At 52.9% G+C, this 13756-nt stretch overlaps 5 protein-coding genes across 5 annotated transcripts; 1 reads left to right on the top strand and 4 right to left on the bottom strand.

Moving 5' to 3' along the window:
- Positions 1-34: 34 nt before the first annotated feature.
- On the bottom strand, positions 35-2403 carry M409DRAFT_56638 (uncharacterized protein; the record flags this gene model as incomplete). The annotated part of the gene is made up of 5 exons (XM_033813356.1): positions 35-684; positions 732-844; positions 895-1159; positions 1207-2098; positions 2155-2403. 5 exons carry the CDS (start codon positions 2401-2403, stop codon positions 35-37), a joined length of 2169 nt encoding a protein of 722 aa, XP_033665254.1.
- Positions 2404-3297: 894 nt separating this feature from the next.
- Positions 3298-4023, bottom strand: M409DRAFT_56637 (uncharacterized protein; the record flags this gene model as incomplete). The annotated part of the gene is made up of 1 exon (XM_033813355.1): positions 3298-4023. One exon carries the CDS (start codon positions 4021-4023, stop codon positions 3298-3300), a length of 726 nt encoding a protein of 241 aa, XP_033665253.1.
- Positions 4024-5670: 1647 nt separating this feature from the next.
- Positions 5671-6243, top strand: M409DRAFT_56636 (uncharacterized protein; the record flags this gene model as incomplete). The annotated part of the gene is made up of 1 exon (XM_033813354.1): positions 5671-6243. The coding sequence occupies one exon, from the start codon at positions 5671-5673 to the stop codon at positions 6241-6243; it is 573 nt and encodes a 190-aa protein (XP_033665252.1).
- A 638-nt stretch (positions 6244-6881) lies between these two features.
- M409DRAFT_56635 (uncharacterized protein) lies at positions 6882-7646 on the bottom strand (the record flags this gene model as incomplete). Its single annotated transcript, XM_033813353.1, has 1 exon — positions 6882-7646. One exon carries the CDS (start codon positions 7644-7646, stop codon positions 6882-6884), a length of 765 nt encoding a protein of 254 aa, XP_033665251.1.
- Positions 7647-11733: 4087 nt separating this feature from the next.
- On the bottom strand, positions 11734-13522 carry M409DRAFT_37061 (uncharacterized protein; the record flags this gene model as incomplete). Its single annotated transcript, XM_033810664.1, has 2 exons — positions 11734-12404; positions 12913-13522. Coding segments are annotated over 2 exons (1281 nt in total), but the record flags the coding sequence as incomplete, so codon positions are not given.
- Positions 13523-13756: the final 234 nt, after the last annotated feature.

Raw genomic sequence — 13756 nt, 5'->3', positions numbered from 1 at the left:
AAAACGCTTTATAAGAACTGTCGAAGTGCTTTCGCTATACTTCCTCATCTGCCGATGCCACGGATTCATATCCACCACGGTACTGCATTCCACCGCGGGGTACATCATACATGTTCGCGTAGTCGACGATTTGTCCACCCAATAGGGCCTTGTTGCTATCCTTCCGTCCAAAGATGGGACCGTCCATCCAAAAGTCCTGGCAGTTACGCAATATTCCCCTGGTGAATGGGTTCTTCTTAGGAGTATGCTGGTGCTTCTTCTCCTTGTGCCCCTTGTAGCCCTGGAAAGCAATGGCGAAGAATGTGTCGATACCAAGAATCTTCCCCCATCTTGACAGACATCCCTCTTGTTTTTTATGCTTATGCTTGTGGCCGTGTCCATGACCAGAAGCGTCCGGGCCAGCTCCGGAGTCGGTCACCTGCGCTCCATCGAGTGTCATGGATCCTGTCGTGATGGCTGACATCAGAGGTCCAACTTGGTCCATGGTTCGCATGCTTTCGAAAGTGGTCATATTCTTTCCGACTTGAACGAGATGGACAAAGATGAGCATGAACGTCCATGTCAGTTGCAAAACACCCCATGCGTTGGTGATGATTGCAAGTGGGTCCTTTGAGAACATGGCGCAGAACGGGCCTTTGAGCACTGTGCAGTTGAGTTCGGTCGGCTCAGGCAGGACTTCCAGGTCTGCGAAGTGTGAGTACAAAAGCTGCAGGATGGTGAAAGATACTCACAAGCCAAGGTAAGTTGGACTAGGAATCCAAGTCCAACAATCATGAACGTCACATACAACAAGAAATGTTTGTGGTTGTTCACAGCAACACAATTATCCACCCAAGGGCAGTGACTATATCATGTTAGCCTCTCGAAGTGCGCACTACTGACGATGTCACTCACTGATCTTCTCTGGCAACACACCGGCCACACCGCTTGCAATGCTTGCTTCGTAAGGGCTTGCGTATCATACATGTTGTACAGAAATGGGTCTCGTTGAACGCATTATGCTCCACGAGGTCGTCAATCGTCTTCTTCGTTTGGCCGCGACTCGATCCTTTGGGAATGAAACCCGGGTCTGCGGTCATGGTCATGAAATAGAAGTAGGTAGTAAGGCCGTAACAAGAAGCGAACAAGACGTTCAGGAAGAAGTTGGTGTACAGTGTGGCTACTCACTGTTAGTCACTGTAACGCATGGATTGATTCGATACTTACTAGGTAATACGCGTAAGATGTAGCGTACGCCAACCCAGAAGAGAGTTCCCGCAAAGATGCCAGCCAAGAAGGGAGTCCTGTGCATGTGGTTCATGTCGCTAGGCGCCCATCGAAGGAGTTTCTGGACGAGATGCTGGAGGCCGAAACCAAGGATCAACACACCAGGTACCGAAACCCATATCGACAAGTAAGCGAGCATGTGCAGTTGTATGCCACCCAATACGAACGGCCAGAAGAAGAAGAAGCGGTTGAAGAACCACCTTCTGTCCTTGACCATGGGGATGGGGAAAGAAAGAGGATTGCCGGCCTCGTCGAATCCAGAATCAACAAGCGCTTTATGCCATTGTCGCTCACTCTTCATTTTCGACGCAGTCAAGGCTGGAGTATCGCCTTCGGTCTCACCCTCGGGAGGTTTGCTTTTGGCGAATCGATCACTGCCGTACTCAACCAACTTCTGGATACACATGTAGCTGCCCTTTACGAGTGCCCAGTGCAAAGCCGTGAAGCCCATTTCGTCTACTGCATGTACGTCTGCACCAAAGCGGAGAAGGATGTCTATGCATGCCGGGAAGCCTTTGTATGCGGCCCACATCAGAGCAGTATGGCCTTGCGAATCGGGTACGTCTACGGGTATATCCGGTTGATGCAGGAGAAGGATAAGCTGATAGACATTGCCGTCAAGCGTCGCAGAGTGTAGTAGATTGTAGCCCTGATCATCGCGTAGTAATGGATCGGCCCCGTGCGCGAGCAGCAGAGAGACAACCTGGAGATTGAAGCGCTTGCTGGCCCATAGCACGGGAGACGCATGGGCATCTCCACCCCTTGCATTGACGTCCGCGCCGGACTGGATCAGAAAGTGGCACAGAGCGTGGTGTCCATTAATCGCAGCCCACTGTTATCCCAATCAGCCTCATCTTTCACCATATCCTACGACCATCTCGCTCTTACATGCAACGCCGTGATGCCCTGCTCGTCGGTCGACTTGGCCGTATACCGCCCACTATCGAACAGCTTCTGTATGGCCCGCAGTTCCCCCAATCTCGCCAACTGCATCAGATCCTGCTCGATGGGGTGCTGGGGCGGGCTGGCGTCCAAGTCGCTGAGCTCGACCTTGGCGAGGCCATCTTTGCTGGGCGAGTTCGGGGCGCTGCCGGAGTCTCGTCGCTCGGGGGAGATGGACGCCTGGCGCGAAGGCATGGTTGGGGGTGGAAGAATGGGAGAGGAAGAGGATGGAGGGAGTGTCACCGCATCATCCAAGGCAAATCACATTTGATGGGACTTGGTTGATGCAATTCGTAATGCGCTGCAGCTGCTCGTTCAGTAGAGGATTCCCGTCGGCGCGTCCAAAACGTGGCTGAGCTGCGGCTGGTGCGCGGGCGCTAATGCACGAGACGGGAGCGCGCCGTTGATTGGCGGCAGGTGCTTGACCTCACTTCGTCTTTGTTTTGCTGCTGACCGTCTTGACATGCGTGTGTGAAACACTTGACACGGCCAGCATGCAGACGCAAACCGCAAAAATGGGAAATCGTCTCGAGAGACCATCCCCAAAGCTTCTTACATGTCAAGATTCCCAAGCGATGCTACAGCGGCTCGGATGCTGCGATATCTAGGGAGATGATGCTGAGGTGAAATTCATTCCTGCTTACTACCTGTTTTTGTGTGAAGGCGGTTTGCGCCGGCATGCCTAAGCGGAGGAAATGCGCAAACAAGGTGACATCACTCGGAGGGGCATCCCCAGGACTTGACCTCAGTCAAAGGAGCCAAACAGCGTCCGAGTGGCTTGGACGATGAGAGAGCTTTGGGGATGATGTTCAGTTTGAAATTCACACTCGGCGATACAAAATGTGAGGATCAGGAAGCCCTCGCTGAGGCGCATGCCGGCGCGCAAAATTCATTAACATTGATGAGATACGAGTAACATTCCGCATCCATCCCCGAAAATTTGTCCAAATCCATGCCAACGGGAACAGTGTCGAGATCCTTCCAATAGAAACAGCTGTGAGATAACCTTTCCAAAAATACCGCCGTGACCCGCATTCTCATCACCTGCTGTGCGCCCCACTCGCGCCAATCAGGCCAGCGCCAAACAACCTAACGCAGCTTCCAAGTGGGCTTGCTCACCCTCCCGCTTCTCCGTGGCTCGACTGTAGCTCGAGCACCCTTCTGGGTGCCACGGCCCTTGCCAGTTCTCCGGGGATGCAGTACCAAGGTGATCTTGGGCTGCTCCTCCTTCTCCACCTCCTCGTCATCCTCCTCCACCTCCACCTGGTCAATCTGAAGCGCAAGCAGCTCACCCAGCAGCTGCTCCTCTTGCCGGCGCCGGCGGAGAAAGTCCCCAAACTTCGGGCGAGACTTTTTCTCCTTGGCGCTGCGCTTGGCGACCTTGCAAGGCAGGCGAGCTTCGTTGTCATAGGTCCCCTTCGGCCGGGTGAGGGTGACGTTCCTGTCCAACTGCGCTTTCAAGCGGTCATACTCCGCCTCGGCGCTCTCGATCTTCGTCTGGGAGTAAAGGGACCACACCGGGAAGTTACCGTACTTCTCCTTGACAGCGGCCACCTTGCGCTCCTTGCGCTTGAGCATCTCGTCCTTGGCGCACGGAGCGCACGCCTTGTCGAAGGAGATGGTCATGCAGCCTCCCTTGAGGCGCGCCTCGTTCTCTCCGCCGACCTCGTCCTCGATGAGCTGAAGGTAAGCGCTCTTGCAGCGCGTCGTCTCCACGCCGTCCCTGCCCGTGAGCTTGACGAGGAACCTGCAGGGAGTCCTCTTCACGTGCTTGTGCCCGCACTGGGTGTAGACGTACTCAACCGCCTTGCACATGGCTGTGAGGGCGGAGGTGAGGTGAGTTGTTTGATGTGAGATTGTGATGGTTTGTGGGTGATATCCCCGAGATGTTGTGACTGTCTGAGGTGCTGATCAAGAGCCTGTATGATTTGACAGGACCCTTGAGTTGGGGAAAATTTGAGATGTGACGCTGTTTTCTGCTATCCTGCAGAGTCAGTGGGCGGCGTGCTATATGTATGCTCCAAAGGAGCGCTCGTCTCCTCTGCTGGTCAGCACTGGAGAATTTTCACATCGTTTGGCTTTGCACAGCTTCGAGAGAGAAACATGGTACTTCGATGGATCTGACCTCGATATACATCTACAAAGAAAACATCACATTGGCCTGTTTCTGCCAAGATAGAACGAAACACGGTACCTGAACGACATCATATGCTCGTACTGCAAGGTAAGGAATAGAAGGGCTCGCAGTGGCCAGCTATACATAGCTCAACTACGATATCTGCGACCTCAAAGAATTTTCACTACGACCTGGGAAAACATGTCCTAGATAGTGATCCCGTACCTGCTTACTATCATTATGCAGAGCTAGCCATCGCCGCACGCGCCATGCGCACCATCGCGTCGACTTCTAAAAGCGAATTTTTTCATGAACAGATAAGATCTTGCGTCGCCCGCACAAAACAGCTCATTCATGGATCATCTATAGCAGAAGACTGCAATTACCGAAAGCGATCGCATGCTGCGGACAGGCTGACTCAGGCTGCTAGCAGGCTAGAAATGACCTATACTTACGCTGTTATTCGTTAGCGCGAGCAACGAACTACTAACTTCGTATTCCAGGGCCGTGGATACTGCTAAACTCTAATGACGACCGACCTCTATCGAAAGTCTTATGTTTAGGGAATTAAGTTTGTACCAATATAAGAGGGTTCAAGACTTTCAGGAACAGAAGACGTGCGCATGTGCAAATTTCTGGCATGCGGAGAAGCAGAAACATGTCGAATTTCATCTGATCTTGACGAACCTCCTTGTAGCGACGTATGCTTTGATAGTAGCTTTTATTTAGTTTATAGGATGTAAATTTCGCTAATACACTACGTCTGTCTACAACAAGAACCAGCTCCACTCGGCGAATGGATGCTCGCTAAACTACCACTTTCCAAGAGTATGGAACAGGGTCCAAAGCTAAACTTTAAAAAGTTTAATATTAGTAGGCGCGCCAACTTAGTTTGTTTGAATAGGTATGTTTTCTATTGGCTTTAGATTTGTATGTAATGGGTTCGAATCGGCGTTCTCACTACCGGTATCGATCAACCTGTTTACCTATGTTACTTGGTCGTATAATAATTGGCTTTTGGTCTTCTGCGCTCGCAGTCTGACAGTCGGCGTCGAAGAAATGTGTGCAGTGATGGACAGTCGCTCATCTAGCTCGTTATGCATATCCAGAAATGCAGCGTGTTTTCTTTTCCCCAAACTCTGCCTATCATACACGAATTGTATTATTCACCTCGAAGCTTTCGGACACATGTGATTCAAAATAAAGTTTGACGCTAACAAGCGAAGCCGCGCCCAAGCTCCAAACAGCATATTCCATTGTCAAACCACCACCACCAGAATATGCAAGAGACAGAACTCGGAGCAATATAAGTCGCATCCTGCTGTCATCGCTGGATCCAAGTCATCATGAAGCAACCTAAGGAGAGCAACGGCAATGTACGCGACGCCCAACGCCGCACCCACAAGCTCACATTCCTCGACCTCCCCGGAGAGATCCGCAACCACATCTACGAGCTATACAGCGAGAACGACGAAAAGCGACTGAAGTCGCCGCCACAGTGGGACGTGCTGAAACTCGTTGAATATCAACCTCGACCCAAGCGAGGCAGGCGGTCAAAGCAGAAGCAGAAGCAGAAGCAGCAAGACCAGGAACTCAGAACAAACACGCTGCGCCTCGAGCGCCTCCTGTTGTTCACACTTTCTATCATCCGAGTCAATCGACAAATCCGACGAGAATACGCGTCGCTCACCTTCTGCCAAGCGCCCATGGTCGTCGACATCAACTCCGAGCCGCATGTCTGGGGCGCTTTTGTCAACACAATCGGAGAAGACGTCCTCAAAGAAAAAGATGGACTCGAGACCACAATCTCGCCAGGTGAAAAGCCCTTCAACGACTCGAGCGAGGTCGACATCTCGGTGTCGCTTCACCGGCTTGCCAACCCCGTGACGTGGAATTGTCCGGACCACTCGTCTTCATAAAGTCCACGATTTGGGGTAATGGGAGGCTTTGAAACGCAGGTACTAGCCGCCGAGAGGATCGAAAGAATGGTTCTGGGGTTGACGATGGTCGACGGGAAGAGAACGATGTCGAGAAAGCTCTTGCGGGATATCCTTCACTATTATCCGCTTGAGCTGCTGCGAGAGGCAAAGGCTGAAGAGAACAGAAGTCGGAAAATGAGACTTGGAACAAAGAAGTGGTATCGTACTTTCTTTGCATGATCATGGTCGCAACATGGGGATATGCTGCTTCAGATGGACAATTGGTTCAGCTGGGCAACCCTAGGCACGGTTCTCTTGAGCGTGTGCTGGTGGTGAGATACTTGCGTTAGAGGTATTTGGGAGTTGGCATGGTCGGGCGTCGAGGGCTTCTCAGATTTTCTCGAGGGAAAGGGGTACGTGTTGGATTGAGGCACTGGATGAACGATCGAGGGCGGGAAATGAGACATAAGCGGCCTTGAATATGTTTCCAATCTGTGGCAGATCTACCAGTGGCTTTTCACATAAGCTACGAAACACATTCCGCAAGGCACAACATCCCATGGAAAAAACTTGCAGTGCCTTCCAACTACCACTGATTAAGCCCCCAATATCCTCGAACAAACGCGAAGACCCAAGTCTCAGTTATACCTGACAGGAGGCCTTGTCAATCTCCTAGACCCCTTCGCCTGCTGGGCCTGGAATACCGCCGGTTGCGGCTGGTACACCGCGGGCTGAGGCTGGAAGTCCGTCGGCTGATAATATTCCGTCACCTTCTGCTCTTCCGCAGAGCCCGAAGTGACGCCATTTATATGGCCTTCACCGCCGTGGTTGGAGTGTATCGATCCCGAACTCGTCGAACCATGGGCTTTCATAGATGAATCCTCGTGCGTAGTCTGTGACTCGCTAGCTTTCCTTAGTGTGCCTCCTCCATTGACGTAGCCGCCTAGAGCGCCGTCTGGACGATGTTGACCATGGATCGTCCTGAAGCCAGCAGAAGGTGGTGTTGCGGGCGTGGTGACTGGTGAGCTTCCCGATGGCTGCGGTGGATGCATGGAAAGGCTGCCGAATTGACCCTCGGCAATGGGAGGGCTCGCTGGGGAAGGCATGGAAAGGCTCCCAAATTGACCTTCGGCCATGGGAGGGCTCGCTGAAGGAGTCGTGACAGCCTCAGCGGTGTTCTTGAGCTCGGTCATGCTGCCCGCCTCGCTGATGGGGTTTCGGTCGTCTATGGAACTGTCGAGTCCCTGGTGGCCGTTAGTCGCTTCTACTTTGCCGCCGCCCGGGCTTGCAGCTGCCTGGATTGATGCCAAGGTGTCTTGCAGAGTCTTGTATTCTGCCTCCAATTTGGTCCATTCCGATCGAAGCGTCTGAGTCGTGTCCCTTTCCTCTTCGAGCTCTGTCATTGTGGCCACTGACGCCGTATATGCAGAACTGGCCTCTTGCTCTTGCCTTCATAGTTGCTCCTGGAGCCCTTCGATCTGTGTGCACATCTTTGCCTTCTCCTCCTCTGACTCTTGCCCTTTGATAACCGTCGAGGCAGAAGGGAGGCTCAGAAGGACGCATCCTTCTCCTATGCTCTCATTGCATTCATTAAAATCTGCCTTGAGCATACCATTCGATCAAACCTTTCCAGCCTCAGCGAAAGACAGATTCGGGGAGCTAGCTAGAGCACGCAACATCAATCTGCTGAAAGGGTCCAATTCTTGTGTTGATGGCCGCTCGAGATTCCCTTCACTTGATGCTCCCCTAGTCCGGTGGCTGTGCGATTGAAGAGCTGTTGTGATGTCTGATGGCTCTACATCATACAACATTGGGGGTATGCAATGGATGTGCATGCTGCGAAGAAGGCTAAGAGCTTCGGGGGAGTATGGATGCCGGAAAGAGGGCACACTTGACGCCGTCCAAGGAGCACGCACTGCATTGTGCCACTCTGGACGACTCACAACAGCACAAGCAGGCTGAGAGATGCGGAGTCCTGTCTTGCTGCTTCGGCTCGTTGGTGTATTGCTGTTCGGTGTCGTCAGTGAGCAATGGCCCAGTCTGGTACATCTGGACATCGTGTTTGCAACTGCGTCCTGATCTTCTGACACTTGCACCTACTGCATTTGTGGAGAGGGGCTGACCAGAATCTCGAAGCCAACGACGTCGGTAAACGTGTGCCACAGCTGTCCAATCGGGAGTGTTTGAAAAGAGACAAGAGCAATGGGGAAAATTCGGACAGTGTTTGCCTCCAAAGAAGCTCATTCGCGGTCGAGATCTAAATATGTAGGGCCGCCATATTAGAATTATCGCTCATGCAGCACTCTGTCCCTGAATTATGCCGGTACGAACATGCATCCTGGTGCAGTTGGAAAACCGCGACCTGACGAGATGAGGAGGCTCCACAGTTTCCGAATATGTACAATTTCTCAAAGCACAGATACGAAGATGTATATCGCAGCCAGCGCTGGAAAGGCATCTAGCCCGATAGCGCGTGTCTTCCCCGCCGAAGATGTGAATGCAGGTACCGGCAAAAGTCCACCAGAGGCGGTGCTCGTCTCGCTCAGTCTCGTCGTCGACTGATTGTTGGCTTGGCTGTGTGTAGCCAAGGAACCCGGATCTGTTGTGATATTCGCGGTTGATGGAATTAACATATTTGAGCTTTCAGAGCCCATGTTGGCAGATGGCGCTGGCAAGGAGAGCTCCAAGCCCGATTGACTGAGTCCGGAGCTATAGAGAATGCCACTCGTTGGTATCGGTGGTGTTGAAGAGCTGCTTGTGGAGATCGCCTGAGAAAGTACTTCGAAGGCGGGAGGAATCGAGAACGTCCCGTACCTGGGCTCAGAAGACGTCAATGCGACAACTGCTGGTATGGCAACATCAGAAGAAGGTATGATGGAGGCTAACCCTGAATCCGGCCTCGATACATGGGATGTTGATGGTTGATCTACTACTGCCGACAAAGTGATTGAGATGGATTCTACTGTGTTTTGGATCACCTCGAGGACCGTTGGAGACCCTGATGACGGGTCCAAGATTGGAGTAGCCGCAGGCCGCGGCAGGGTGACAGGTATCGAGTCCGATGTCGAAGTCGAGTAGTTGGCTGCTATTCCTGGAGGCGGAGTTGGTCTCGCTTTCATGCTTTGTTCCGTAAGTGCCTGTGGAGGATCATAGTAGCCGTCTAGTGCAATGGCGCAAGACTCCCATGCCTCGTTGAGTGCTCGGAGTTCAGGGGGAACGATCAATTCCCATGCTAGTACACCAGTCGGTAACGTAGGCTGTGCACGAGGCGCAGTGACACAGGTGGCCACAAAGCTGGAGAATCTTTCCAGGTCTGAGATTGGTAGACTCTCGCTTACTATCACACCACTTGTGGCTTCAGGTCCAAGAGTGAAGAGTGGATGTGACGAGATTTCAAGTGTTGTGCCGGGCAGAGGACGGCCGACTGTACTGCAAGAGTCTGTGGCGTATAATGTTTGCAGCTCCACCTTTGCCGAGGAGAAGAATGTCGTGAATGTGGATCTGACGACCTCGATTCCAGTGAGTGAGCCGCGATCTATTGACCGCGTAATCGTGAAGGTGCTCTCGATGGTCGTGTAGAACACACGAACGAGTCCTCCCACTGCAATTAATTAGCTGATGCTCCTCACAAGGACACAAGAATGTGTACCTATAGTGCACTGCCCACACCGGTCCGCTTCGCTGCCTGCACTTGAGACGCTTAGCGGCGAACTCGCCGTTGATGGTGGGAGGTCCGTGGTTGAGGATGTTGAGCCAGGTGTGGGTGGTTCTACTTCCGCAGACGTGAGTGGAGTGAAAGCTGAAAGCGAAGTTGACACCTGCCCCGTTGGGTCGAAATCAGACGTAGCTTGACTGATGGCTGGTACTGTCAACGACTCAGACGAAGAATTGCTAGATTGTGACTCAGTCGGCAGCGTGGGATCACCTAGGACCTTCGGCACGGTATTGCTGAGACTGGTAGTAACTTGTGGTGCTGTTGAGAGCGATAGCGAAAAGGATGGCAATGAGCCGGCGCTTGCAGTCTCCACAGTGGAAGAGATTGATGTTGAGCTTTGAGGAGCCTGAGTTGAGATGCTGGAGATAGTCACTGAAGACTCCAGTAGCAGGCCCGGCTCAGAAGCTGTACCGATAGAGAGGAAACTTGTTGGAGTGGTGGTACTCGTGCTGGGGTTGGAGTCAACCTCTGGTGGGGAGGTTACTGGAGAACTTTGAGAATCCGAGAATGAAGACGAGCTTAGAGCTGCGGTGCTATCAATCGAAAGTGGTTCGGTTGTACTTGTGGACAGTGTCGCACTGGCTGTTGGCGAGCTCGTTGGAGTCTCCTGGGAGGATGAAGCACTGCTCGAGTCTGTCTCTTGCGCTGAGGCTGACGGGTTTGGTACAGAGGCCGAGGATGAGGACGAGCTTGGGGTTGGAGTGGTATCAATCGTAGGTGATTGGATGTTACTGGTTGAAGATGTAACGCTTGTTGTCAGCGAACTTGTCGGCTTCTCCTGTGATGATGGACCACTGGTCGAGCCTGTCTCTGGGCGTGAGGCCGATGGCAATGGTACTGAGGCCAGGGATGAGCCGCTCGTTGTGGTGGTCATGGACAGGATGAGGGATTGTGTGGACACCGAAGACGTAGAGCTCGAGCTCGAGCTGGTGGATGACTGTTCCTGAGTGGAACTCTCTTCTGTGGACGAGCTGGACTGACTCCGTGTGCTCGATACCAGTGAAGAGAACGTGCTCGTCGGTTGCAAAGTTGTTGACCCTAGAAGACCTGGCGTAGACTGCGAGGCAGGCAGACTCGGTGGCGACAAAGCTGTAGTCGAAGAAGACGAACTTGGCCCCGCGTCTATACTGCTGCTCCTTGAAGTCGGAATGTCGAAGATGCTTGTACTTTGTGAGGTAGTCGAAGTGAGCGGTGGAGATGACGTTGAACTAGACGCTGACATAGTCGTATTCGTGTTAGAAGTCGTAAGTGTAGTTCGAGTTGAACTATTCGGGGTGCTACTGGTTGTGGAAATACTGGTCGTAGATTCAGTCGGAGAGCCGAACGGAGCAGATGTCTCCGTCGTTGATTCAACACTGGTGCTCGAGGCGTCTGTAGTGGACTGTGAAACAGAACTGCCAGCTTGCGAGGAGCTCCTGCTGGCCGAAGATACCGTAGGCGGGTCTTCAGATGTAGCTGGAGGAGTCGAATTGTTCGTGCTACTAAGCGACGTTTCGGACGAAGACGATGATGTGGTGGGATTCGGTGAGCTGGTTGGAGGAGCGGACGTAGAGAGCGGTGGAGGGTTTGATGACACCGTAGTGATGGTGATGCCGGATTTAGGGCTTGATGTGAGCGGGATTGAGCTTGACGTGAGCAAATTCAGACTAGACGAAGACGTGGTGGGTAATGGGGACGCCGTAGAAAATGTCCGTGATGTCGAGTTTGTTGTATTCGAGAGTGGCACAGAGCTCGTTGAGCTGGAAGCAGGTGACGTCGAATTGCTGACGATGATGCTACTGCGTGTCGTGTCCATAGATTGAGTCGAGGAGCTCGTCGTAGAGGATGGCGTAGTTGTGGAGGTCAAAGTCGGAGTGACGGTCGTGGTCACCATGCAGGAACACCCTAGATGCCAAATTAGCATGGCCTGAGTGCCTACACCATTCTTTCTTACCTGTAGTCGCAGTGACTGAAGTCGCAGTCGGAGAGGGCCCAGGACAGAACCCAAAATCAGACTGACAACCTGTTCCACAAGCCTCGGTGGAGTTGCCACAGATGCTATCGCCGGAGCAGCAAAGTCCCTCGGGACATAACACGGGAATCGGCCCTCCGCAGAAGCCCTCAGGGACATATGGGCTGCACTGTCCATATCTGGGATCGCAGCCATTACCGCAGAACTCTTCAGTCTGGCCACAGAAACCATCGGCAGAACAACATGCATTTTCGAGGCAGAAAACTGTCGGATTGGTCCCTCCGCATGCACCATTTGGTCTGTCGGACGCGCAAAGTCCAAATGACTCCTGACAATCGAAGCCGCAGTAGTCAGTAGTATTTCCACAAAACCCGTCGAAAGAGCAACAAAGCCCAGCCGCACATTGCAGACTAGTCGACCCTCCGCATCTTCCCGAACCAGGGGCAAATGTCGGTATTGCAGAAGTCGACGAAGCAGTTGATGTCGTGGAAGAGGCTCCTACGATCGACTCGTTTGCCCAGATCGTTGACGTTGAGGTGATGGAGCATGAACAGACTGTGAGAAAGGTCAGCTACGGATCATGGAGCCAACAGTTGAAGACGGACCCTGTGTGTCGGTCTCTGGTGTCGAGGTGATCGGGGGTAATGTCGGTGCACTGTTGATGGAGTCTGTTGCGGTTGTAGAATTGCCGTTCGTATTGAGTGTGGAGCTCACCGATGTCGTCGAGACACTTGGCGAGTTTGTGGAGCTTGAAGAGGTCGAGGTTTTCGGCCTAATGGAGCTTAAGGAGTGTGTTGTACCGTTGGCTGATGTTGTCGAGTTAGGTGCAGTCGTTGATCGTGCTGTCGATGTCAAGACAATGCTGGTGACTGTGCAGCTACAATCTGTTCGACATCAGTACATGCCAATCAATCACTGCTCATTGTAGCCCTACCTGAAAGACTCGGCTGCACCGAGGTGGTGGATGCTCGGCTGCTTGTAGTGGTCTCTCCCGGAGAGCCACACGTCCCGAAACCTGACTGACATCCTTCACCACAATACTCCGTAGTGTTACCGCAGTATCCCCACTCGGAGCAGCAGTCACTCGAAGCACATCCAAGTTCGAACGCACCCCCACAATTGCCAAGGCCATAGCAGGCACCGAACTTGGGTTGACAGCCTTCGCCGCACCATGCTAGCCCACTACCACAGAACCCATCTGGTGAACAGCACGCACCGGCGGCGCAAGACTGTCCATCTGGCCCTCCGCCACAGCGACCGTCTCCAGTTTGCTCATAGCACTCGCCGAACGCAGCCTGGCATCCGCGCCCACAGTACTCATCGGTCGAGCCGCAGTATCCGTACTGTGAACAGCATCGCGCCTCTTCATCAGTCCGACAAAAGAAGCCGTTCTCTAGTCCACAGAGGCCTATTGGCGAATACGTCCTTTCTGCGCCGGACGGCGCAGTAGAACTTGGAGCGCAAAACCCAAAGTCGTCTTGACAACCTTGACCGCAGAATGTCGAATTACTCCCGCAGTAGCCCCAGTTGCTGCAGCAGTAACCAGGCGGACATACAAACTGTCCGTTATCTCTGCCACAGCGACCATCGGGCGAAGTATTGTTCGACAAACCCGTATTCTGTCGACGTAGAAGCTCAGCAGCAAGAAACCCGGTTGATACTGCTGCTGTTTCAGTCGCTCTGGCCCGATTTCCCTGTTGCTGTATGTCTGTGGTGGGATAGAGTGTACTTGTTGATGAGACAATGCTGCCGGATGGAAGGATGGATATGCTGAAGGTCGTTATAGGCACGCTAGAGGAACTTGATGCCGAGCTCGTGGAACTCGTCTGCTGGTCGGACGATGTTGA

This window comes from Zasmidium cellare (assembly GCF_010093935.1).
Source record: "Zasmidium cellare ATCC 36951 unplaced genomic scaffold M409scaffold_26, whole genome shotgun sequence".
Classification (NCBI taxonomy): domain Eukaryota; kingdom Fungi; phylum Ascomycota; class Dothideomycetes; order Mycosphaerellales; family Mycosphaerellaceae; genus Zasmidium; species Zasmidium cellare.
This window is presented reverse-complemented; position numbering and strand designations above follow the sequence as displayed.